At 46.4% G+C, this 27,610-nt stretch overlaps 1 protein-coding gene and 1 long non-coding RNA gene across 5 annotated transcripts in view; one reads left to right on the forward strand and one right to left on the reverse strand.

Moving 5' to 3' along the window:
- The window catches only part of LOC111562324, a 44,984-nt gene extending 26,884 nt beyond the window's left edge, over positions 1-18,100 (forward strand). The window contains exons 2-4 of the long non-coding RNA XR_002745519.2: positions 15,367-15,444; positions 15,977-16,175; positions 17,974-18,100. This is a non-coding gene — a long non-coding RNA (uncharacterized LOC111562324). The remainder of the gene's footprint in view (positions 1-15,366; positions 15,445-15,976; positions 16,176-17,973) is intronic.
- STAC (SH3 and cysteine rich domain) overlaps positions 10,396-27,610 on the reverse strand; it is a 138,438-nt gene continuing 121,223 nt past the window's right edge. For 2 of the 4 annotated variants that reach the window (XM_011286319.3, XM_045037904.1), the window contains exons 9-10: positions 19,344-19,395; positions 18,934-19,227 (exon numbers count right to left, since the gene is read on the reverse strand). In XM_011286319.3, the coding sequence (XP_011284621.2) occupies positions 18,934-19,227; positions 19,344-19,395 (346 nt within the window). Of the gene's footprint in view, positions 12,162-16,168; positions 17,510-18,933; positions 19,228-19,343; positions 19,396-27,610 lie in introns of those variants that run through there. The other 2 variants (XM_011286318.3, XM_019810967.3) reach the window with 2 other exon arrangements.

The raw sequence follows: 27,610 nt of genomic DNA on the forward strand, positions 1-27,610 counted from the left end.
GAGGAAGCAGAAGGAGGAAGGAGGAGGGTGGGGGTGAGGGGACAGGGAGTTGATGGAGTGTCACGTGCCAGGACCCCTCTCTCTGTCTCCTGCTGACATCATCATGTCAAGCGTAGGAACCTCAGCCCGTGATTTATGGGAGTGGATTTCTTGTAAACACTGGTGACAAGACTGAGTTTAGCATCCCTCCTGAGGTAGGAACAGAAACAGCTTTTGCGAGAGAATAGGAACAGGGAGAGGCAGAGGGGGGTCCAGAAGAAACACAGGACTTGGGGAATTTCTGGAGACTGTGATAGAGGCTCAGTTGAGTAAATTAATTTGAGCTCAGAGTTTGTTAAGTGGTGATTAAAACGCAATAACCAGGACTGGCTGCGTAATTTTTCTTTAAAAATATTTCTTTGATTTTTTTCAGCTTATTGAGGTAAAAATGGCCAAGTTATAAGACACTTACAGTGTATATCGTTGTGATTCGATTAATGTATGCAGTGTGAAATGATTCTCCCTATCTAGATAATTAATCATCTATCACCTCACATATTCATTTTTTTTCTCTCTCCCTCCCTCCCTCCCTTCCTTCCTTCCCTCTTCCCTTTCTGTCTTGCCTTTCTTTAATTTTGGTGAAAATATTTAAGTTCTCCTCCCTTAGAGAATTTCAAATATACAATACAGAGTTAGCAGCTGTGGTCATCATGATATACATTAGGTCTTAGAGCTGAAAGTTTGTACCCTTCTCAAACCTTTCCATATTTCCCACACCCCTCTGCCCCTGGCAACCGCTTTTCTGCTCTATTTCTATGAGTTTGGTTGGATATTTAAGTTTCCACGTATAAGTGACACCATGGAGTATGTGTCTTTCTCTGTCTGGCTTATCTCTCTTAGCCTAATGCCACCAAGATCCATCAATGCTTCAAATGGCAGGATTTCCTTCTTTTTTATTGCTGAATAATATGGCTGAAAAATACACACACACACACACACACACACACACAGGAATGTTATTAGAATATTGGAATTATATGTATATAATACATAGACACAGAGGTATCTATATAAGCCATAGCTTCTTTACTCATTCATTCATTTAGTTCATCCACTGATAGACATCTGGGTTCTTTCCATGTCTTAGCTGTTGTGAATAATGCCGTAATGAACATGGGGGTGCAGACATTTCTTCGATATCCTGTTTTCATTTCCTTTGGATATATGCCCAGAAGTGGGGCTGCCGGATCAGACGGTAGTTCTACTTTTAATTTTTTGATGTACCTCCACACTATTTTCCACTGTGGAAATTCCCAGTAATGAAGGCTATAGGCTTTTCTGGCCCATGGATTTGAGACTCCCAAGGAACCCTCGATAGATTTCAGAGGTCGAAAAAACTCCAGAGAGCACCTCTGCTTTGGAGACAAATTGAGTTTCATCCCAAAAGCAGTTATTGAATGTTCGCCATACGTAGAGAACCGGGCCGGGTGCGAAGAAAATAGAGATTTACCTGGACATTTCACATCGTGTGTTGCTAAAACTGTGAGAGAAAGCAGTCCCTTCCCCTCAGCTGCTTATAATCTAGTAAGAGAGAGGGACAGGTGAGCATCTAGTTTACAAAGCAGAGGAAGGAGGAAGTCCTGGCGGGGTGTAGACAGCCAGAGAGCGATCTGTTAAACGGGCAGTAGGTGCAGGGAGGTGATTCTCGCCGCGCGTGTGATGTGTATTTACAGATACGTTTTACTGAGTACCTGCCTATGAACCATGATCTGTGCTAAGATCTTTCTATTTAATTCTCCAAACGGCCTTGTGGATGGGCATTATTTGGTATTTATTTTACAGCTGAGGAAACGGGCTGGAAGTTCACACACCTGGCAAGAGCTGAGCCAGACTGGAACACAGCTGGTCTGAGGACAGAGCCCACGCCCGTCCCTCCGCCACACGGGGCTGGGACAGTTGGTGGGAACACCTGGGTAGAAGGCTCACCGTTTCTCCTTCGGGGTTCTAACGCGAGTCTCACAGTTGATCTAAGACACAGACTTGTTCAGTAGGCTTTGCTTTTAACCTCCCTCATAACTCGAGACTGCAAAGTCCTAACATTCTTTCCCTTCGTGTCCCCACAACCTGAGCTGTCTCTGAAGGCGGTGGAGAGGGAGGGCAGTAAAAGGGGCCCGTGTGGAGGCAGCCCTGTCCAGCAGGTGTTCTTGGAGTTGATTCTCCGGGAGGGGGGTGGTGATGGACCTGCCACATCACACCCCTTGTGACTGGGGCTGCAGCTGAGTTCCCGGCCAAGGGAGGGGACAAAACCAAAGCTCTTGTCCAGGTCTTGCATTTAATATCTATTTGGGTGGGCTTTGCTGACTGATCCAACCTGCTATCGGCAGAGGCCGTGGCCATCCAGTCAAACACCCAGATGTGCTAAGAGGTGGCGCTGTGCTGGTCACGACGGAGGGGCTGTGGATTGATGTCCTTACTCCATGGTGCCCTGAACTGCCCTCAAGGAATATACAGGCGATTTACTGCAAGGAATCTGAAAAGTCACCAGCCGTCAGGAAAGAAGTGACAGACGCCAGTCGAGTGAGTCTGGTCGGGGCTGTGCGGTTTCAGAGGCACCGAGGTTGGTCTGGGGCCATCGGAGAAGAAGACTCCACCGAAGGGGCCGCGCCCGCTTCTGTTGACCTCGGGGAGCCCCCGGAGGGTTTTGAGCAGGGCAGCGGCGGGATCAAAGTGGTGCTTTTGGAAGATGATGCTGGCTTTGAGGTTGAGTCTGAAGGAGAACCGCCACCAAAAAAGGCTTTGCGATGGTGGGGGAGCCGTGAGCACACGGTGTCAGGATGAGGCTGCCAAGCAGGCTGGCTAAACTTGCTGTGCTGCTGCGGGCCCCTTGTCCTTGCCCTATATGGCTACGGACTGCCACTGGGCACGGGCCTCCTTTGTTTCTAGCCTGCCCTCTCTCTCGCTCCCAGGAGCGTCTTCCCTTCCACGCCAGCTCTCCCAGTGCCAGTTCTGTGTCCGCCCCACCCCCTACAGGATATTGATCTCACCCAGATTTTATGATGTCTCATAAACCTCTTGGGTTTTTTTCATCTGTCTGACTCACCCCAATCACGCTATATTCTCCTAGCACAATTAGACATCTCCTTTCCCCTGTGCTTTATAAATTACTTACCACTGCATTCAGGCGTCCGTCTTGAAATATAAAGTGCACTGGAAAAACAAATGACAGCCGGGGGTGGAGTGCCCATCATCTAACCGTCTCCTTGTGATTGCACTCACCTTTGACTGATCCCTTTACCTCCTTATCGCTCAAAGCCAGAGGTCACCGAGACCGAAATTCCCCTCCGGGAGAAACCGAAATGGGGAGGGGGAAAAGCCTTTACTTTCATCTCCTGAGGCTATGAAATTTGCCAGATACGAGACTTAAGGAGGCTGGATTCTTTTCTGTAGGGACTGATGAGTCTCGGGTGGTGGTGGTGATGGGGACAGTGGAGGACGACGTGATTAAAGCGAGCAAGAAAAGAGAGGTCCAGGGGAGACACCCTCTAGGGCAGTGACACTTTGCTTCATGTGTAAAACACGAGTAAGGCATGTGAAACCAATGAACTGAATCAAAGAACGTACAGCCGCTTAAATCTGTAGCACAGCACAGTGCACAACCTGAACGTGTGTGTATGTGTGCACCCTATGCACCCTTGGATTGCAGTCTTACTGGCCAATCTAAGGCACCTTTCTTAATTTTCTCATCCTCAGGGGCTAGTTTGGTCTATTACTACCCAGGAAAGGAACCGATAGCTTCCCACGCTGGTTACATATTAATACCTTGCTATTGCATTTTCCTGGTCTCTTTGGTTAGCTTTTTCCGAGTTTTGGGGAGCACTTTGCTCCTAATCTGTGTTGGCAGGCTCTGGTCCCTCCTTGGCAATGTTCTTAAAGACATTCAGGCAACAAGGACGTTGGGTTAGACTTCCGCAATCATCTCTCCCCCTTCCCGGATGGCAGTGTGAGGCCGTATGTTTCCTTTTGGTGCTGAAATGACCACAAACGTAGTGCTTAAACCATACAAAGTTATCATCTGTTGCAGTTGTGGAGGTCAAAAGTCCTAAATGGGTCTCACCGTTGTAGAGCCCGGAGGGCTGTCTCCTCTAAGGTTCAAGGAAGCTCTGTGGGGGTCCAGCTTGCAGGCTCCCAGAGCAAAAGTAAAACCCTGCAGATACCAGGATCTACCCTTATTAAACGTCGGGTTAGTATCCACCTGCTGTTACGTCGGCTCCTTCCTGAGGGTCTCACACTCCTGGGGCTTGTAAAGAATTTCGTCCTTCTGCCAACACAGATCTCTGCCACAGAGTTTGGAAAAATACCGTCCGCAAGGTCTTGCTTCTTTGCTAGTTGATTCTTTAGTGCCTGGTGCTGTTCCATCTTGGACCCTACAGAATGCACGAACCGTAATCTCTTCTGAGTCGAGCTCTCTTCCTGGGCCTTCCCCCCCTGGCCAAGTCCTGGCACCCTCACTGTCCCAACGCCCTTTGCACAGAATAAATGATGCTCCTCTGATGGCTGATCCTCCTGGGTACAAGTAACATTTCTTGGTCCCCAAAGCCCACAGGTTTCATTACTTTCAGCACTGGCTCAAGAAGATTTGTCTTGCACTGCTTCATTGCGTTGAATTTTATGGTTTTTTTTTTTTTTTATTTTTTTTGTCAACGTTTATTTATTTTTGGGACAGAGAGAGACAGAGCATGAACGGGGGAGGGGCAGAGAGACAGGGAGACACAGAATCGGAAACAGGCTCCAGGCTCGGAGCCATCAGCCCAGAGCCTGACGTGGGGCTCGAACTCGCGGACTGCGAGATCGTGATCTGGCTGAAGTCGGACGCTTAACCGACTGCGCCACCCAGGCGCCCCTGAATTTTATGGTTTTAATATCACATGCCTATAAGAGTCACAGATTCTGTAAAACCGATTTCTGAATACTTAAGATTTTAACTCCCCCCCCCCCCCCCCCCCCCCCCCCCCCGTGATGGAAAGAGGAAAAAGAAACTTCTGCAGTCCTGGGATGAGAAGTTTCGTGATCTCTCTATAGCAGGAAGACTCTCGGGGGGCTCATCATGAATAGGGTGAGGAATCTGGCCCAAATCACACGTTGTCTGTGATTAAAAAACTCCCAGGTCCCCCCTGTTGTGAAGACGTCTCTACTGTGTTTCCATTTTGATGACGTTTTAAACTCTATTATTCTCTGAATCGCTTTTGCTGGGGCCCTAGACATCGAGGGAGCACCCTGGTGGAGACATACTAACAAGATAGGAAGAATGATCTCGGCTTTACAAAATCTAGCTTCACCTGAGAAAATTAATAAAAGGAAATCTTGCCTAGCACGGTGTCAGGAGGTCGTCAGGGAAGGCGGTCATCCCCGCGTGGCGTCAACGGCAGAGCCGCATCTTGCAGCTGGATGCTACCGATCTCCCAGCAGAAGGAAGGGAGGACGGCTTCCTTCTCCCCTGGTAACAGCTCAACCAATGGGAGACAGGCACGACGACAGCCGGCCAATGAAAAGCCACTATACTTCAAACTCCCGGCATCCTCCAATGGACTTCTTGTTTATAACAGCCTCCCCTCCTCCTTTCCTCTACAGAAAGAGGGGTCCTCCCCTGGGTTCCACCGACTTCCTATGGTGTTGCCGTAACTTGCTTGCGTGGGGTTGCGATTCTCTGCTCTTCCCGAGTACGCCCACTTGTGATGGCAAAATAACCGGCAGTTTCATTTTTTACGGTTAACACAGCTCGTCTCCACAAAATCTCCTCCCTCCTCTCCCTAAATTCTAGTGAGACTGCCCTGCTTCGGGTGTTGGTATATTCCAAAAGAGAGCGCTGAAAAGTTGCATTACTACCACTCTCAGTCTAAAATCCCATTTTTGGCCTGACAGGTTTCAGTTTTTGTAGACCCTGTTCCTAATGAAATTAGCCTATTTCCAGCATATTCTTTAAAGATTTTGTTTTAATATTGATTAGAGAGAGAGAGAGGGAGACACAGAATCCGAAGCAGGCTCCGGGCTCCGAGCTGTCGGCACAGGGCTCCACGCGGGCCTCGAACTCACGGACCTCGAGATCGTGACCTGAGCGGAAGTCGGACGCTTAACCGACTGAGCCACCCAGGTGCCCCCGGCATATTCTTGTGGTTCATGGTTCTTGTAGCACTAATAATCCCTTTTCAGTGTTACTTGTTTGATGACAATCATTCCCAGTGGACTCCAGCGAGCATTTGTTGATTTGACTGCAAAAATGCCAACCATGTAATGACCCAAGAAACACCCATGTTTGAAACCAGCAGCTTGCGATTCACCACGTTTGGATTTAGACTCTTAGGTAAAAATACATTTCATCAGCTTATGATATGCTTTCCACCCTTACCAGTCTCCTGGGTGGGACGCGTTGGAGCCGTGGGGAGGTCCCTACCCAACAGCCATTGCGTTTCACTGTAGTTTTTCTCCCTCAAGACTCCCTGTCCCAGTACTAAAGTTTTCAGGGAATATTTTTGGAATCTCTTCACTTTCAAGTGATTCCTTTACAGTTTCCTCCAGGGAATTAAAGAGAACGTTTACTTAGGAAATGCTTTTAGTGATTCCTCCTAAATGTAGAAGGGGGAAGTTGTGGCAAAGAGCACTTCCTCCCTCCAAGGCCCGGCACCAAGCAAGCAACTGGAGACCCTTGCGGGCTGTCTCTTATTTCAGTCCACTGTTGCTGATTCTTGACTTCCTTTGTCTTTGAGAGAGACACATGGGCGCCTATCTCATAGATACACATTCAACGTTACATCCTGCAGACACGGCTTTTCTTTTTTTTACCAGCATCCACTGGACATTTCTAAAGATTCCTCATATATTAGAGCACAAAATAAAATGCCAATTAACTCGTCAAAGCAGAAACCCTATGGATATTTTTTGACCACAACGCACAATGGTTTTAATGACACACACAAGCTACACACACACACACACACACACACACACAAGCTAAGAGAAAATCAAAACTGTAATTACAGAGTATTAGAAATGAATGAAAATGGGAACACTTCCATATGGTCAAAGCTGAACTCAGAGGAAAAGTCATAACCTTGGATGATTTCTTTTTACCTTAGTAAGAATGAAAGTAAGTAAACTAAGCAAATGGTTTTCAAGAAGCTGGTTTAAAAGGAGAAGATAGAAAAGAAAGATATTGTCATGCACAAAAACAGTCAGAGTCAGGTGTAACCTGAGAGCCTGAGTGAATGAGGTCAGTGGAGAAAATCTAAAGATGACCCACCATTTTTCTTGGAAATAGGTACTCTACTTTTCCAGGTGTATTTTCAGGATTTCAGCACATCCTGAGTTCCATGAAGACATGGAAGAAGTTCAATAGCTATTTCAACTTGCTGGTGTGATGATAAAAAAAAGTCTGCTACTTTTTTATTTTTAAAAAAGAACTCTAAAATACATTGCTATTATCTTGTTAATATTTCGAGGTACAGTTAAATTTCTATTGCCCAGGGGAAGATTGAGGACTATTTAAAACTCCTTACTGGAAGCTAAGAAAAACAACAACAACATGTTCTAAGGGTCAAAAACACCAGGTGTTCTACAAAACACACAACAGAATAGCAACTGGGCAAAATCTAAGAGACCGTTACAGGATATCTTTAAACCAATTTTTTTTTTTTTTGGTCCAAGTTGTTTGTAAGGATTTTTGTTTTGTGCTAAATCTGTGGAACACACCTGCTCACTCGGTTTCCTGGGGAGACTATTTTGGGCAGTGCTGAACTTTCTTTTATTCCCAGATTTATACCAGCCTACGCCCGGATGGTCAGTCTTTGCTAAAGCTATTGGCCATGAGGAAGCTACTCTTCTTTTGAGTTTTTCACCCCTTGGGGACACAGATCCCACTTTCTCCTACTCCCTACAAACTGATTCCAGAGCTTCCATTGTTACTATGATTATGCATTTTTGTCCTTTTCAGTACTTCATAGGTATTTTCGTGAGAGGTAGGAAGAGAGGGGGTATTAGGTGGACCCAATATTACATGAGAATTCACTACCATAGCATTTTCCAAACTATGTGCCTTGGAATAGTCTAGTTGATCCTAACAGGTGTTCAGTAGATCTAAATCCCCTTTTATAGATTTACTGTCAAAATTAGGCAATTAAAGGCTCTGAGAAGTCCTGAGAAAAGAAGCCTAGTTTATTTTATTTAAACCTACACTATTTGAGCACAAATTTCTTATTTATTTATTTATTTATTTATTTAATTTTTTTTTATTTTTGAGACAGAGAGAGACAGCATGAACGGGGGAGGGGCAGAGAGAGAGGGAGACACAGAATCGGAAGCAGGCTCCAGGTTCCGAGCCATCAGCCCAGAGCCCGACGCGGGGCTCAAACTCAGGGACCGCGAGATCGTGACCTGAGCTGAGGTCGGATGCTTCACCGACTGAGCCACCCAGGCACCCCGAGCACAAAATTCTTTTTCACAGCCACCTGGGCCTGGCTCTAGGCTGGGGCCAACTCGTAAGTTTCCTTCCCAACTGTCTTTTCCTTGGGACAGCCAGGGACCTTGGACTGGCTTTTGGAGATCTGTGTTTTTTATTTTTGTTTGTTTTTTGTTTTTGTGTGTGTGTGTTTTTACCTTTTAGCAACACTTGACACCAGGCTATTTATATGTACTGTCATCTTTCCACTGATTTTGTTTTCCTCCCTTTAAAAACAAAGAACAACAACAACAAAAAAAGAGGTTAGAGGGGGAGAGAGCCAAGGCATAAGAGACTCTTAAAAACTGAGAACAAACTGAGGGTGGATGGGGGGTGGGAGGGAGGGGAGGGTGGGTGATGGGTATTGAGGAGGGCACCTGTTGGGATGAGCACTGGGTGTTGTGTGGAAACCAATTTGACAATAAATTTCATATATTAAAAACAAAGAACACTAACTCTGATAATTAGTACCGTCTCACTAGTTGCTTTAAATATGTAACCCAGATGCTGGACTCTTATTCTCGATGGGAGTTGTGTGTGTGTGTGTGTGTGTGTGTGTGTGTGTGTGTGTTTAGAGCTGAGGAGGAAGGTGGTCTATGAAATCAACCCTACTCGTAGTCACTTGGACATCTACACGGGTCTCTCCTTGCAGCCCATGGCCCACACTAAAGGTGTCTCAGTTGTGCTAGTGATGGGGTTAAAAATGTTCTATTCTTTACCTCCCGGAGCCCTGAGGAAGATTCGACCTGTTCTTCACTTCAAATTCACCACGATAGAATCCTAGTCCTACAGCATTGGTGGTGGAGCGTAGGGCACAGCGCCAGTTAGATATGCACCAACCCTCAGCTGGGCAGGGGGAGGAGCTGAGGGGCTACAAAGCTGTTCTCTCAGACTGTGAAGACGATCCCCCCGGATATCCCCCCCTTGTTTTCCTTCATATCAGCATTTCTTCTCTGCCCCTGCCCCCTCTCCAGAGTCAGTCTCCTGAAGTCTTCACCTCGTCCCCATACCAAAACCGTGGCTCTTCTCCCCGCCATTTCTTGAGTCTGGGAAACCTTCAAGACTCTGGTAGGTCATAGCTATCCTTGTTCCTGCCATTTCCGTAGACAAGCAGAAGAATAATGCCGTGGTTCCTAAAATCTGTGTGTCGGTGTGTGTGTGTGTGTGTGTGTGCGCACGTGTGTGAACATCTGTGACAATCTGTACTATGAGCAACATCTGTCTTTTTCTCTGATATCTGCATGACTCCAGACCTTGAAGGAACACCAGAAATCCTGCATTTGGAGGGTTGGCTGCCCACCAATACTTGATGTTTGTAAAAACTTTTGGGCCTCATTTCTAACACTGGCTCGAATTGCAAAGTCCCCGTTCCAGTTATCTATTTCTGTATAACAAAGCACTCCAAGACTTAGTGACTTAAAAACCACCAAAGCGTATTTATTTCGTTCATAAAGCTATCCCTTGGGCAGGCCCAGCAGGGATGTTTGCTGTTCTGTGACGTCTGGGATCTCAGCCGTAGAAACGTGTGGTCTCGCCGCTGGGCCTCTCCCACGTGGTGGCCTCAGAGTTGAATTTACATGGTGGCTTGGGATTCCAAGGGTGAGTGTTCCCAGAGAGCAAGGCGGAAGCTGCAAGGACGTCTTGGCCTAGACTCAGACGTCATGCCACCATCACTTCTGCCGTATTCTACTGGTCACAGAAGACCAGCCCTGATTTGGTGTGGGGGCGGGCTACACAAAGGCAAGCATATCAGGAGGCAGAGACCCCTGGGGGAACGCCTTGGGGGCAGGCCACAACAGCCTCCTTCTATTCAGCTTCCAAAGGCGAACTGATTTTCCAGTGCAAGTTAAGTTTGCCTAGGATGGGACACCGCTATACCAAAAAACTTCAGTGGCTATTCCGCCGGAAAGAAGAGATCAGGACACATGTTTTCTATGCTCCTTCAGCACTGTGTTGTCTTTATTAAATGGAATACAGAATTAGAGGCAGAAAGTGTTTGGACTCTGGCATTCCGTTTCAGGGAATGGCAGTCCGATCATCCACCCTGGCTCTCAGAGAACCCATCTTGTCTCGGCACACTCAGTTTTGCAGGTTGTAGCGGAGAGAGAGGGAATTCTGGATGCTGGCTTTAAAACGACAGTAAGGCATCCAAACTACTGTGAAACCAGCAGCCATCCTCTCTCAGCTCCCACCATCATGCTGAGTAGTAACAAAAGAAATAAATGGAGACTAATGGTACTAGGGTTTGGGGAACGATGCTTACATGCACAAGATGCACCCGCTTAAGTCTTTCAAAAACCAGTTGTTCTAATGCTTTTATTGCTCTGTAACAAAATGAATCGAGCTGACATGGGTTCCGAGGTCACTGTGAATTGAAGTTTAACCGTATTAATGACTAAGTAATCGGATGCAAGTTCGAATGCTAGGAGGAGGCTTGCGGAGGAAGGCATCACAGTATATTGAATGCTTGTAAACATTAGTACAAATACAGAGTAAGAGGGACTCCCCACTTGATGTTAAAGAGGCCCCAAGTTCCTCTACTTTCTGAGGGATGAAGCACTAAAAGATTCTCTTCCACTTTACATCGGCTAGGGTATAATATACTGCCCTAAAGAGGAACGGATTCAGAGTTGGCTACTTTTCTCCTAAGATGCGGTTGGTTCTCCTCCAGGTTCCTGGCTCTCTACAAGCTGGGCTCAGCCTCCAAAAGGGGGTCCTATAGGATGGCCTGAGGGAAAACGCTGCCCCTAGTACAGGGGACGTGGAATGAAACAGGGCTGATCGCTGAGATTTTTTGCCCCATTCTCTTCCTCAGGCCCATCGCCTCAGGGAAATGCTTTCATAACCCGAAGGGCTGTGTATTCTTCAATAAGTAGGGCTCTTTGCCCCACCTTACCCCGCGCTTCGCCCTCTGTATTTGTCGGGCCTCGTGTCCTGCTCTGTCACCTCTGTTGGTAACTAAAGCAGCAGCTGGGACTGCCTGTCGGCCACCTTTGGGCAGAGCAGGTCTCTCTCGGTGGTTGGTGCCACCAGCTCAGCCCTCACACCTCAAGGGCACCCCACGACTGACTCAGAGGACAGAAGAGACAGCACAAATGCAAAGTGAGAGGGGCTGAGAGGAGCCCTAGGATGCTGGGGGCTGGGAAGCAGGACTTCCTGACGCAGAGACTGCAAACGTGGTGACGTGGATGGGCCGGGACTGGGGACACAGAACCAGAATCACACTTGGCTATAGGGATCTGAGCCTTGCACAGGGCCCATACCACAAGCTGGAGCACACCCCAGCGGGCTAACTTACATCACATGGATGGGGACTGAGGTGAATCCTCAGGGACAGTTGTGGCTACTGCCCCACCGCCACCGCCACCGCCACCTGCAAAGTGCTCAGCTCAGCCTCGCCCCCACCTTGGGCAGCCCGGCAATGCTGTGAGATGGGCCCTCTGTCCTGTGGCTGGGACTCCAGTCTCAGATCCGTGAGTCTTGTCTCACTGTTTCCCGGGTGGAGGGTCAGCGCGACAGCTCCTCTGTGTGGACACAGTGTGAGATGAGGCATCGCGGCGGAGCCCATCCACTGCAAAAGCAGGGGGGCCAGCAATCAGATGTTTTCTAGGACATCCAGGGGGACGAGGCCCCTCTTCTTTCCACTGAGGACTCTGATAAAGCCGTCCTGCTCTTCTTCAGAGGTCACGCAGATCTGAATGCCAAGGAAGAAAACACCAAAGGGTCAACAAGGAAGAAGCTAGAAGCTACTGTGGCTTGAATCGCTGCAGACTGAGGCCAGGAGCACCAAACTGGAAAAGGGAGAGGAGTTTCAGGGAGGGGGACTGGCTCTGTAAGAAAAAGGCTGAATAAATATTAGGCAGATCCTGGCTTTGGAACTATGCGCAGGCGTCATATGTTTTCTGAGATTCAGCTTTATGAACGAAGATCAATAAAATGGAATTAATCATACTGTGTCCCTCTGAAGAGTCACTACGAGGACAGAATGAAATAATGCTTCCTATAGAGCCTAGCACGTGCCATGCAATGAGTCCTCAAAACGTTTTAAAGATCCAAACAAATAGCTACCATTCAGCAGGCTCTTGTCATGTGCTTGGAAATTTATATACGTCGTATCAGAAAATCCAAAGAAGCTATTCCATTCTTGGCCCCAAGCAAAGCAAAGAGATGCTAATGTCTCCCCTAGTCCACCTGTGCCGGACTTAACAAGAAGGTGCTTAACATCCATTTGGGTATTCTTGTCACTTACCACTGCCAGGCCACCGAACGGCATGAAGGGTGGGTGTGGTCAGAGGTACAGAAGAGGCTTTGAAAAAGAGCCTGTGGTGTGCTGTGAGTTCACCCAGTCGACCTGCTTCCGTGGGTGGTAGGTTATGTCTTAGGTCGGATTCCCCAGAAACAGAGCCTGAGACAGGCGTCCTCGTGAAGGGACTTGTTGAGCGCGTGCTCTCGGGAGGTGGGAGGCGAGGGAAGCATGGCGGTCAGTCGAAGGAGCTGAGCAAAGGTGAGGTCTCGGCTGGAGGCGAGCCTGAGCCCGATCCCGCAGGGGGCTCTGGAGCATGAAGCGCACCACAGAGCGGTCCCACCTTGAGGCAGGGGGTCCGGTCTTCTGGGCCCTGTGTGTCTGTCGTTGGCCACTGGCCGACGTGGGCTGTGAGAGATGCAACCTATCAGGCCAGGCAGCTCTTGTTCCACGAAGGGGGATTAGCTGGACAGAGGGCAGCTGTGAGATACTAGCCGACACAGCAACCGGGAGATAGGTGCACCCACCTACAGAAGGGGACGTGGGCAGGGCCCCAATAGAGACCCCTTCACATGGAAGGACAGGCATTAACAGGCCACTTAAAGAGCTTCATTTGTGACTCTTGGGGCTTGGGACACACAACAGGCTGGTATCTGGTTCATGTTTCAGAAACTTGCTGTGTGATAAGCTTGACTGGAAAGAGGCTGAGACAGGAGTTAATTTAACAGAAGATGTGTTGACTGTTTCATGAAGGCCAGAGGTGATCTGTGAGAAAGGAATAGCCCAGGGGCCATGTTAGATCCTACTAGAGTCTGATGGGGTAAGGTGACCCCCGAAAGGAGGGTGAACCACCTGATTTCCAAAAACTAAGGCCTGTCATTGCCCATGACAGAAACATTGCAGGCAGGAGACCCTAGGGATGGGCAGGGAGTATATGTCTTAAAAGAACCCATTAAAAGGCCCCGGGGGCAGGATTTACCATTAAAACCCGTCAAAGACGGAGTTTTCTTCCTTCTTGACATATGTCCCAAATTCGACAACCTTTACTATTAGTCTAAGCAATCTGCATCAACATCTGCTTCCTCGTGCAGATTTGTTCTAGATGCTTATTTTAAAAATTGAGTTTATAGTTTGAAATAGTTAAATAAAGACATCAAACCTGAGAACAATTTACTGGCATACACACACACAGATGTTATATCATGGTGATGTCTAATAGGGAGAACCCTGGAAAAGGAATCAGAAAACTGAAATTCTGGCCAGAGCTAAGAGCCTTACGCCATTACCCCATGCCTGAGAACATACCAAAAATGACTGCAGTTTGGGTCTCTGTTAGCTTTCTGGGTCTGTTTCTGAGTTTTCCGCTATTTACATTAGCAGTCAATTTCAGTCTCTCCAGCAAAATCCCACTGTGTGTCTGTACACACTACCTTTAATTTTCCTTCTCTCTCCCGAGATTTCAGCGTGGAAGTGAAACATGGTTTGGTAGAGGCAATGGAAGAGTGGTCTGAGGGGGTCTCAAAGAGTAGGGAGGCCTAGAAGCACCAATGCTCATGCTTTGTTGCATGTATGGACTTACTTTGCACCTCCTAATTGGCACCCCTACAGTGATTTGATCTGGGGAGACCTTCCAAAGGACGAGAAGTTCGGTACCCACCATGCCCTCCTTGGACAGTCTTGGGAGCAGACAATGGGTAAACAGAGGAGGAAGCTGAAGGAAGTTGAAAAAAGATGAACAGAAATGGTTGAAAATAGGCTTCAGTGGTTTGTACTCTTCCCAGAAATGAAGGGTCTAGAATTTAAAATTCTGGTGGTACAAATAACATAACTCACCACGCTTGAGAACCTACCTACCATTTTAGGAAGCAGTAACCGGGCTGGAAGCATTGCATTTCGAGGTAGAATGGAAAGATGAGCCCAGAAGATTATGGGTAGAGAAAGGCAGGAGGTGAGGGAGAACCACAGCAACTCCTTTGGTTTGGAGGGCCACGAAGAGGGTGCCCAACTTGTCTTGGTTTGCCACGGACTTTCTCAATCTTTTCACTGAAAGTCCTACATCGCAGGAAATTCGTCAGTCCCAGAGACCAAGTGGGGCTGTTGATTATCCCAGCAAATGTTTTCTTGGTCAGGCCACGTGAAAGATACCCCACTTCCTGTATTCACTCATTCATCCATTCATTCGTTCATTCAAGTTTTTATTGAGTGCCTACTATGTAATAGACACCACTCCAGAAACTTGGAAACTGGTGAAAAAAGGGCAGATCCCTGCTCTCCTGGAGCTTATTGGGCAGAACTAGGGGACAGATATTTCACTGAGTAATTACACATGTGATGAGCACATGGCTGAATGAATTAATTCCTCACTCATGGGGAAAGGGGTGCTGATGTGAGTATCTATGGCACTCTGATCTGGCCGAGGGGGTAAGAAAGACCTCCCTAAAGAAGAGGCCTTTAAGCAAAGATAGCAAGGTGAAAACGAGGGGGGAAAAGTAGGAGATGAACATATTTCAGTATCAAGGGAGTGTGGCACTTTGGAGGTGGGGAATCTGTGGGGAAAAGTCAGAGAGGCTGGAGGGGCCAAGAAAGTGTAGGAACACAAGCACTACTGAGCCCAGCGGATGCCCTTAGCTGACCTTCTGACTTCTCCCATTGACAGAAACTGGGGGACTGGCCAACCACTAAAACCATCGCCGGCAACGATCAATTCAGTTAGGATTCACCTGTGCCATGGAAGGTAGAAAAGCATTTATACTTTCTTGGGGGTAGTTTTCAAATTTTCTCCACAATAAATGCGTTTCAGTTTTGTAATCTAAAAATAATTTACCTATTTGTCTTGAAAGCTTTGACGAAAACGCAAAGAATCAATCAAAGTAGTTTTACGGGGATGGCAGAACTTTGGATGAATTTAATGCAATACTGTTATGGTATTTAAAGTTGATTTCATGAGGGTATTTTTTAAATTTCAAAAATGCAGAAAACACACTTTGGCATTAATGCAAACTCTAGTTGTGTTCGTAACATAAGGATAACTTGATTCTATTTGGAAACAAGAGCTCTGCGAAAAAATAATAGAATTATGAGACAAATTAACCCCAGAGGTAGAAATGTGATGTAATCAGAGATGCATTGCATTATTTTTAGAATCGAATTCCTTCTATTTGAAATTTGACACCTAAAATAATGGGAGGCCACAAAAGTAAGTGGAGCCAAAATTTCAAAAAATCCTTCTCAATAACAGATTTTTAAAATGTAAATTTTCTTTCAAGTGGCTGACATTTTTCCAAAATTGGTTGCCATGCTGATGACAAAGATCGAAAACGGAAAATCGTGCGGGGCTAACGAGCCCTCGGTGCCTTTTGCTGACCCGTCTGGAACTGGGATCCATTACGTCCACATGCCTTCCACTTGGCATTGTCACAGCCACGGTGTCCTTTGGTTGTCACAGGACCACTGCAGGACGTCAAGGTGAGGTCATGGAAATGAAGGTCGTGCTCTCACTTCAGCTTCGATCCTGGGGCCTTTGTAAAGGGATTCCCTGCCTTTACCCTGAGTTCTGCTTCACCAGGTCTGGAATGGAGTCCAAGAGTCTGTATTTTCAACCACCTCCCAGGTGATTAGGATTCAGGTGGTGCAAAGACCACACTCCCAGAAACACCAGGCTGGGCAAAGTTATGGAACTTTTTAAGAGGGCTATAGGCAGGGGCACCTGGGTGGCTCAGTTGGTTAAGCGTCTGGGTTTCAGCTCAGGTCATGATTTCACGGTTTGTGAGCTTGAGCCCCAAGTTGGGCACTGCGCTGACATCATACAGCCTGTGTGACATTCTCTCTCTCTGCCCCTCCCCTGCACACACACACACACACACACACATGCTCTCTCTCTCTCTCTCTCTAAATAAATAAATAAATAAACTTAAATTTTTTTTAAAGGATTATGAGCAGATCCAGTTTGTTCCTGGTTCAGGTTGTGTTGTGTCTTCAGCATGTCTAACTGAAGAGGTTGGATTGTTTGTCTCACCCCTACCCATCCTGGAAGATGGTCAGTTCAACCATAAAGAGTCCAGAATGCAGGTGTGAGCCCATTCCCAGAAAACACAATTTGGGGGACGAAGGCCAAGGAGTTGGTAGGAGTCGTTGAGCTGATGTTCTGCTGATCAACTTGAGCAAGTTTTCATTTGCCTTCTGATTTCACGGACTTGTATATTAATAAAACAAAAACAACATTTACTTTCAAGTGGGGAAGCACAAGAATATTCTGAGGAAGAAAATCAAGCGTGCTAGCAAAATTATTTAATAACACTTTGCCAATAAAGATGAAAATCCTTCTCAAATTTATTTCATTCAAAAGACTTCCCAAGCTTTTGGACCAGGGAGGATATAATTTAGTGAGCTTGGAGAAATTTGAGGCATTGGCATGGAACCCAGCGGGAAAGTAGGTGTTTGCTTTGTGGGGGGGGGTGTGGGATTAGAGATGGGGTCTCAGTTTGACAAGGATGATTCCATTGCCTGGAACGACCCAGCAGGGCACTCATATGAGCAAGAATGTGTTTTCAAGGGGCTCTCTGGTCCTAGGACACCTGCCTTTTTGACATTTGCTTTCCTTGGGAGCCAAACTATGCAAATGGTGCTGTCCTGCTCAGAGGTTGGTCCACATGGTCCAGGGCACATGACTCCATGGAAAGTATGGGCTTAGAACGTGCAGATCTATGCTTAAGTTCCATTCTGGCTACTTACCAGGTTTTTGCCCCCTTGAGCAAGGCAAAATCTTCTATGAGCTTTTGTTTGGGATCTCAAGTAAAATGCTGTAAGTATATATACTTTATAAATACATATGTATGACATCATTAAATAATAAGTAATAATAATCATGATACTTATAATAATTATCATTGTGACAATGTCTAGGACTGTATTAATTTATTCTTTCCTTCTCTCTCAACTGGGGGCTGGAGCTAAATATTTTTCTTTTAAATAGCCATAAAGAAAAGGTAAATCATTATTTCTTGAGGGTGTATTTGTTTGAAAATGATCAAGTATTTTGATCTATGTGTGGCATATAAAATTGCTGATCAAATTAGGAAAACCAATTTTTAAAAATTATAAATCAGATATAATTACGAAGTAATGACTGATTTTTTTTATGGGAGTTAGAAACTATCTTTTCTGGCAATTCCAAAAATGACATTCAAGATGTGTTTTGGGCAATTACTGAACAGGGATAGTATTAAAGCCATTAACGTGTTTTTCTTTTTGTACTTCTTTGTAGAGTGGGCCTCATCATTTCCAACCAGAGGTTTAATTGCCTCAGGAGATATTACAATTACCATACCAACAATGGAGACAAAAGACAGGCAAGGTTTTGATTTCCAAAATTGGAAATTAGAGTCAATTGTGAGACTCTATTAGGAAATAGAAGAAATTTCTACGGTCTGATTTTTTCGGATCATCTCCAAATACACCAAGAGCAAACTTGGAGGTCTTAGCATATTATTTTGCTCTGTAGCAAGGATACAGGATATGACATGAAGGAAGTTGGAGTCAGAGAAGAAGGGGCGGTAGGAAGCCCCCTCTCTCGGCTGGAAGAAGGCCAAGAAAGGCAGAGTTAGGACAAAGAGCTGAGCCGTGTGTGTCTTCTCCCTTTGTGCCTGTCAACATTCCAGAAGTGAGATGGGAGAGGGAGAAGCAAGGAGCCTGAAGACATACAGGTACAAGGCGTTCGTGCCTTACTTCTCAGGAAATCAACGGTATCACAGTGAACTCCAAGTTCAACATAGCACAAGAGCAAGATGGCACCAGACACCTCTCGATTAGATGTAGGGAGATATTCGGGCACTGGTGTGAGCTAGTCCCTGGTTACCTATGTCCTGACTGTTTTATGCAGCCATGTGAAGGCGTCTTGCATTCCAGTGAAAAGGCAGGAGCTTGGAGTCTGGACAAGTAGACATTACTGAGAAGGGTCTTCGTGACCGGAGGCAAACGCAATGAACTGTGCAACGCGTCAGCGGGGAACAGCAATGTATTCCCAAGAGACTGCGAACCATGCATTGGTGGAGACCAGCAAAAAAACCCAAACTGGACTGGAGCAGGGGTCCACCTCAGAGACGAGTGGTCCTCAGAGGAAAGCACCAGGACCAGAGTCCTTAGTCTGCTGTTACGATGTTGTGTGTATTTCCTTTTGTGAACAGACCCCACCAGCTAAACTTGCGAACATTCTGGTTTTGCGGGTTTAGACCCTACACGCTACACAATTATCACGGGCGTGTCTGTACCTTTCCTCAAAGTGAATACTTTGAATATGACTGCATTCATTTAGATTTATGTTTGTTAGTGACCGTGACTCTGTTTTAGTCCTACCTGCCGTGTGCGTGCACGCTGTACTCACCTGATTCTCTTTCAGTGTCATCTGCCCCTGTTCCTTACACCCAAGGAAGGTCCTAACACATCTAAAAATCTTCTCGTTTTGTTGTACTCTCTGAACAAAGTTGGCCGGGAAGAAGCCAATCCTGTCTTGAATTTTTCCCTGAAAGGAAAAAGGAGGCGTGCATCCACAATTGTAACATCTGTCGTAATGATGGTTACCAGATAATTACCAAATAAATAAATTTCTCTTTCTTTTAAAGAAAGAGAAATACTTACTTTCCACCAATCTTCATTGGTGTCTTCTAGAAGAGTAATCATGTCTCCTGGCCTATAATGAAGACAGAATGAGTTGAGGGCGGAAGGAGAGGGGGGACCAAAAGAAAAAAAAGATGATTACTTTAGAGTCAGAAGCAATAGTTTTGTGTTTATACAAATAATCCTAAAATAAACAGAAGTGAAATAATTATGACATTTGACCAGTTCTTTCCACCCATAAAAATAGTTTTGTTATATATTCAAAGTAAGTGTTATTTCTGCGCTGTATTTAAAATTTTTTTAATGTTTTATTTATTTTTTGAGAGACAGGGAGAGATAAAGCATGAGTGGAGGAGGGGCAGAGAGAGAGGGAGACACAGAATCTGAAGCAGGCTCCAGGCTCCGGGCTGTCAGCACAAGGCCCGATGCGGGGCTCGAACCCACAAACTGCACTGCACGATCATGACCTGAGCCGAAGTCGGGTGCTTACCCGACTGAGCCACCCAGGTGCCCTCTCTGTGCCGTATTAAAAAAAATATAGTAGCTCTATTTTTACATATAGATAAGGGTTCTTTATTATTCTTTTAGAAAACTTTCCTGTTCATATTTGCCACTTTCTGTTATGGATGTGACATTATAATGATCTTTCTGAGGCTATTACTATGTTTTTAAAACAATGTTTTTTTCCTTTATTGAATTCTTTGTTTCCTCTAGAATTGGTTGGCCTCGTCTTTATTTTACGGCTTCTCCTTCGTGTCGAGATTTTCTCCAACATCGTGTCCCTTGGCTGTTCCTTTACGTTAATGGCTGACGACAGAGGCAGACGGGTGTGGACCGCTGGGCGAGCTTCTCTACTACTACTGCCTCTGTGTCTGCACTGGGTCTCTCTCCCAAGCGCAAGACCTAATTCCAGGCTCTGTTTAAGCAAGCAGAGTGCATCGACTGGGGTGTCTCATTTTTGGACGCTCGAAAATGCAGGAGGCAAGCGGTCTGGGGCCTCCTACCACTACCCCCATGGCTAAAATAGGAGGACTCTCTTAACCCTGTTGAGGGAGACGTCAGTTTATTCGCCCGTTAAGTACAGCCGCCTTTTCCTTCCCTCCTCCTGCTCTCTAGGAAGTCTGGAGTCTAGAGTTCATCTAAACACAGCTCCTTTTCTCCTTCCTGTGAGACTTCTGTGCTCACACAGGAGCCCTCCCTAGGCCTGGGTTCTCTTTCTTTTGAGTACAGGTACTCCTCGATTTTGCCATCGAATGCTAGTCGTTATAAGCAGCGACGGGGTGTCGTGCACACAGCTGGGGGTCCGTATCAGTTACATATTGCCGTGACAACGCTGTGTAACATACTGCCACAAAACCTCAGTGGCTCCCTCGCGTGCCCGGGTGGCGGCAGGCTGTTGGCTAGGTTGACCGGGGGAGACGTCGCCCTATTTCCGGTTTCTCACACCCCACGAGGCCAATCTGGACTTTCGTGACAGTGCCAGGATATCAAAAGCGGCAGATGGAAACATCCAGAAACACATTAAGGGCCTCTCAGGCCGGGCTTGGAACTGACATACGGTTACTCCTGCCTCACTTTATTGGGGAAAGTACGTCATAAGGCCAGTCCAGATTCAAGGGATGGCAGACAGATGCACCTTCTGTGGTGACGGAAACCGTGAAGCGTCACGGCCAAGGGCACGAGTACAGGAATTGGGGTCATGAATGCGATCAAGTCACTGGACACAGACAGCCTCGCGTTCTTCGGTGAATCTGCTGTGAGTTCAGCGTCTCCTTGGAAGTGTCCTTACATCTAAAGTCATTCTTTCCTGAGCACTGTGGTCTCCAGGCACCTTCTCTCTTCTCACTTCTATGTGCTGCATTTTGCCAGGAAAGTCTCCAAATCTGGGGGTCTCTGATAGTATTAGTTCTTGTTTTCTAGTACCATTATGGATGTATTCTTAATATATATATATATATGCACATGTATATGTATATATATGTACATGTATATATATACGTGTATATACACATAGATATTCTGACATTTCAAGCAATATATATATGCATATATATATGCATATATATGCATATGTATATATATGTACATGTATATATATACGTGTATATACACACAGATATTCTGACATTTCAAGCAATATATATATGCATATATATATGCATATATATGCATATGTATATATATGTACATGTATATATATACATGTATATACACATAGATATTCTGACATTTCAAGCAATATATATATATGCATATATATATGCATATATATGCATATGTATATATATGTACATGTATATATGTGTATACATATATATGTATATATATGCATATTTATATGCGTATGTATACGTATATATGTACATGTATATATATACGTATATATGTGTGTATATACATATATATATTCTGACATTTCAAGCAATATATATCATATAAATATGTATATATATGTACATGTATATATATATACATATATATGTGTGTATATACATATATATATTCTGACATTTCAAGCAATATATTGCATATAAATATGTATATATATGCATATACATGCATATGTACATGTATATATATGTGTATATACATATATATATACTCTGCCATTTCAAGGGATTGGAGCAGGAGGGGAAGCAGGGCCGTGTGCTCGTCTTGCCATTCCGATTCAATCTCCTCTGCTGTCATTTTCAATTCTCGGTTAATATCTGTCTTTAATGTCTGTAGAGGGGATGCCTACAGCCCTTGTTGCACCTGAAGCGTCAGACACAGAGGCGTTTTGGAATTTCACGAGTCACAGATTCGTGCTGATGCCACGGAAAGCGACGTGGTTGAAAATCACTCTTTTCCCAGGAGAGGGATTTAATGAAGCAGCAAGGACGGAAGTTGATGTAGAACAATCTTTCCAGCTCCAGCAGATTGTACTCAACCTAAGAACCTAGGGAACCACACGTTAATATCAACTGCAGTGACGTTGCTGATGGTCCGGGAGAAAGTGCTAAGGAGGGGATAATGCTGGAGACTGGGGGGGAGGCATTGCAGTTGATACAGTTTTGATGCAGCTTTACAGCCTGGAGAGGGACACGCTCTTTCCCATGCCCAGAGGTGGGCAGTCCCTGAGCGTAGGACCCGTGTTAACGAACCCACATACTAGGATGAGGCACTCGCTGGAATCCAAGCCATAATTTCATGAGCAATACCAGACACACTCTCGAGAGTGATGTGGATTCTGTCTCATCCTATAAAAGCACCGTCAGGATCAGAAAACTGCCTGGTGAGGGAGAAGGGGCACACTCAACTCTTCATTCCTTTTTTGTTGTCCTTGTTGTTTACCCACCCATTCCACGAATATTCCAGAAGGCCGACTCTGAAAGAGCCGTTTTACTAGGCACAGGGCGCGGAGGAAACCGGAGGACCCTGGCTGCTGGCCTTACCTAAGCTGCCCCTCCAGCTTGGGTCTGCTGTCCCCCCCGAATCCCAGCTGCAAGCCCGGTGGCCCTGGGGCCAGCCCTCCGCTGTTAACCGTGACTTCTCTGCTCAGCCCGTTCTCGATTCACTTCTCTCCTCCTTCCCCCACCACGGTGGCGGTGCGTGATGTCCGGCCACCAGGGGGCTCAGTCCAAACATTCTGCCCACTGCATGTAGGGAGGGCACTTCCAGGGTTCCTGGAGGAATGGAGGCCTGGCGCCCCAAGTCCCCCTCTCCCCCGCTGGCTCTCGGGATGGACACTGCCCGTGCGCGACCCTCCGGCCGGCTTCACGCTGCCGTGGCCGAGCAGGCCCGGAGATTTTCTACTTTAACTCTCTTTATTTCCAAATTCTTGAGGATGAATTTGTCAGGCCCCCAAATATTTAAAACAAAACAAAACAAAACAAAAAACTCCCTTTGTTTAATTCAATCAGAGCTTCCTGAATTCAGGTCAGCGTTGCGCTGCACCGTAATCGGGAATCACACGCGTGCAAAATACAATGCGATTCAAAAACAACAAAGGCATCAGCTTCCTCTTTGGTGCAGACTGATCAGAGCACCGCAACTGGTCTTTTCTTTTTGTCTGCTCAGTAAAACTGGGCTTGGACCCAGAGGAAGGCCTTTGGGTTGGTGTTTGGAAAGTCTTTTCAAGTGTCTCTTTTTTTTTTTTTTTTTTTTTTTGAGGTGGGGAGAGGCAGAGGGAGAGAGAGAGAATCCTTTGTTTTCTTTTTAAGTTCACCTGTTTATTTTTGAGAGAGAGCATGAGCAGGGGAGGGGCAGAGAGAGAGGGGGAGACAGAATCCCAAGCAGGCTCCACGCTGTCAGCTCAGAGCCCGATTCAGGGCTTGATCCCAAGAACGTGGAGATCGTGACCTGAGCCGAAATTCAGGGTCGGATGCTTAACTGACTGAGCCGCCCAGGTGCCCCTGGAAAGTCTTGACACAATGAAGGAACCGTGGGCTACCAACAAGAGTAGGAACAGAGTCATAGCAGCTAACTGTAGAACTACGGCTCAGCGGAGAGGGGAGAGCGTTGACCTGCAAGTGTGTGCGTCTGCATCTGTGCATGGGAACTGCATGGGTGCCGTCTGTTCATTTTCAGCCACGCTCTGCCTCCCTCATTTCCCAGTTTTGCACTCGGACACAGGAAGCCTTCTCTTCCACGACCAGGTAACTGGTTGCAGGACTTAGAGGGCCCAGTGTCACAGGGTGTGGACGAGGTCAGCTGAGCTCAGTCAGCTTCAGGGACATCTTCTGCAAGGTGCTAGGGACAGGGCTTGGTCTTCTAGGGGTGGGCTTCTGGAGGGTGGAGGGGGAGTTGTCCTGAGGTGCCCCCTGCCACGTCTCTCCATTTCCCGCGTGGATCTCAGATTCCTAGCAGCGCACACACACCCTCCTGATGAGGACACCCCATTTGGGAAGCCCCTTCTCCACGGTCTCAGACAACCTGAGATCTCAGACTGGCCCTCCATTAGGGCCCTCTTTGTTTTCACAGTGCTCTGGATATACCGAATATTTTGGAATGCGAAGGACATTGGTCTTCCTTTACCCCTCTAGCTCTGCCAACTGAGCCAAAGGAAATTGTAGGACATCCCAGTAGTTTTTGAATGCCTGCGACACGGTAGGTTTGGGGCGTGTGTTGAGTGGACAAAATGAAAAGATTTTGCTAAGCACTGGTTTCCTCATCTTAACATTTTATCTCTTAAAATAATAGCACGCACCTCATCAATATTTTTGAGGACTAGGTGAGGTAATCCTTGTACGGCACGTTTAGCCAAGCCCACAACAGAAGGTAGCTGGTATTGTTGTTAAGGCATAGTTACTGCCCTCAAGGTGCTGATACTCTTTTTTTTTTAACAGTAAAGAAATTTTAGGGGAGCCTGGGTGGCTCGGTTGGTTAAGTGTCTGACTCTTGATTTTGGCTCAGGTCATGATCTTACGGTTTGCGGGTTCAAGCCCTGCACTGGGCTCCGTGGGGACAGCGCAGAGCCTGCTTGGGATTCCCTCCCTTCTCTCTCTGCCTCTCCCCCATTTGCTCTCTCTACCCCTCTCTCAGAATAAATGAATAAACTTAAAAAAGAGCTAAGAGATTTTACTCTAGGAAGATGCTGGTACTCTTAAGGGGGAAAGAAAGACATAAGGTGGTAATTTACAACAAAGTGTCGTCACCGGACAAGAAGAAATACGCTGGGGCAGGGGAGGGGGACAGACAAGTGCGGAAATGACCCCAAGCAAAAACCCCGATACAGAAGCTTCACTGAGACTCAGCGACCTCAATTATATTTATATAACTACACACTATACGTCACAAATACAGAATGAACTATACTTACTTCGCAAAGCTGCTGTGCGGATTCATCGCTAAAGCATACGTGCTGGTCTTTCACGCCGACCGACACACGATAAGGGCTTACACATTCTAATTTCTTCCTAAAAGTGTAACTTTTTCACTTGGAAATTTGAAGATCTAATGATTATTAACTCTTAAATGAGTGCTCCCTTAGGTTTCTGGCAGGGACCGTTGGCTCATGAAATCATCTTTGGCCTCTTACGTGGCTTCAGTATGATTCAGAGCTTTGAAAAAGCTTTGCTCTCTCTTTACATCCCTCCATCCCTCTTGCCCTCCGCCCCGCGTAGTGACCAGAAACGTGGCAAGGGCTGGGGGCTAGAGCTCGCATTGCGGTGCCCAGGGGCCGATGGCAATGGAGGTGTGTGGGAATAGTGCGGGAGGACAGTCAACCAGTCTGGCGAGGGACAGCGGGTTCAGTGAATGAAGCAGGCGTGGCCAGTTCAATCTGCACACAAGTAAGAAGGTTCACAGAGACTTCACCAGCTACAGGCGGGATCTGAATCCACTCCTAACACCACTAAATCAAGCTGCCTCTCCCACCCACCCACGCCTTGTGGAAATTCACCAGAAGTGCCCATGTTACTCGGCAAGTATTTTGAGACATCTTTAGCCTTTCTTCCCCTTTTCCATTCATTAGGGAGAAAAAAAAAATCAACCGATGAAACAAAAAAACCCAACCAACCGAACAAAAACAAGCAACTGAGCACAAACCCAATCACTCTTACAGCCATCGGAGTCACTCAGCCAAAAGAGATGTCCTGGAAAAACCAGGTCAGGGGAACATAAGAAGGATCCAGACTGCTCCGTTAACTTCAGATCTACGGCCTAATTTTTCGCCAGACCCGCTTCTCGATTTCCATCATCCTGCTCCAGAGCTTACAGGCTGTGCCCACGGAGCAGGTGACCAGAAACTCCCGAATCCTGAAGTTTGATTCTGTCTTAATCGTGGCGTCCGTGAGACTGCCTGCGCTTCCCCCCGGTGCCAAGACCAGCTCAAAGAAAAGACATTCGGCGCAAGGGCCATTTGGATGGGATTTGGTAAATGTTCCTGAACTGTCACGGATCACGCTCTCCGGAACCTAATTGAAAGAGGCATCTGAGTGAGAGGGAGGCCGCAAAGCACATTAGTGGCATTCAAGAGGGTCTGGGTTTCCTGACACAGTGCGGCATCGGAACATAATATGCATCAGAGACTTTCCTCAAATAGCCTTAATTGCATTTTGATGTCCTGGTGACCGTGAAGATTATTTTTAAATCAAATTGGTGCATTAGAATTACATTTAGTTTTAATTAAGTTGATGCATTTGCCAAGCAGTAATGTGCTTAGAGAATGGAATCGAGACACCGAGGGAGTCTTATTCTCTCTTACTCTGTCTCCAGGGCTCTCCTTTTCTTCTTTTATGGAGGAGTTATAAAGCCTTACAGAGTGAAGGACACAGCCACACAAGTTGTAGGCCAGAACCCGAATGCAGTCCCGAGTCCTGAACACGACCGAGGATCAGGGAACTTGCCTTGTGGCCTTGGGTGTGCCACCGGCTCACCGCGCATCTTTGGACGTCACAGCCGTTCTCAAGTCGCACAGATAACTCGGAATCCAGGGGAACACTTAACCATTCAGATTTCCGAGTGGGATCTGACCCCCTAGGCCGGGGGGGGGGGGAGCCTAGGAATCTCTATTTTGATAATATTCTCCAGGAGGTTCTTAGGGCTTGTAACAAGTGGTTTGGCAATCCGAACCATAGTTTCCTCCCCTGTAGAATACTAATCGCTGGGGTAACCTCACAGATTTGCGAAAAGAACTCAAGGGGATGTCGGGGAAAACTGGGAAGACTTTGAAATAGGCAGAAATAGTAGTGATCTGGGTGTTTAGCGCCCCTTTCCCCCAGCCAACTCCTTGTCATGTGAGCTGTTTTACCTTTTCAGGAAAACTGATGGTACTGGAAATGACTCTTGTCCCTAGAAATGCATGTGAATTTTGTCTGGTGGAAAACACCCAGTAGTTACCTGTAAGTACTGACCAGTTCAGCATGCATTTGTAAATTCACGTCAGCAGTCCCGACTGCCTGTTTGTGGGATGTTTGAGGTCTCCTTTGTCCCGCCTGGGACATTATACTGGTTCTCTCGCTAATTAAAGAGTCAAATAAAATTTTCCATATGTGTTCATTTTATATTTCTATAGAGTCATAATTTTACCTTAAATTAAAAATTTTTTTAATGTTTATTTTTGAGAGAGAGAAAGAGCAAAAGCAGGGGAGGGGCAGAGAAAGAGGGAGATACAGAATCGGAAGCAGGCTCCGAGCTGACAGCTCAGAGCCCGACGTGGGGCTCAAACTCACGAACCCCGTGAGACCATGACCTAAGCTGAAGCTGGATGCCCAACCGACTGAGCCACCCGGGCACTCTACCTTAATTTAAAAAAAAAAGTTTATTTACTTATTTTGAGAGACAGAGAGAGAGAGAGAGAGAGAGAG

The sequence above is a fragment of the Felis catus genome, chromosome C2 (genome assembly GCF_018350175.1).
Source record: "Felis catus isolate Fca126 chromosome C2, F.catus_Fca126_mat1.0, whole genome shotgun sequence".
In the NCBI taxonomy this organism is placed as follows: Eukaryota; Metazoa; Chordata; class Mammalia; order Carnivora; family Felidae; genus Felis; species Felis catus.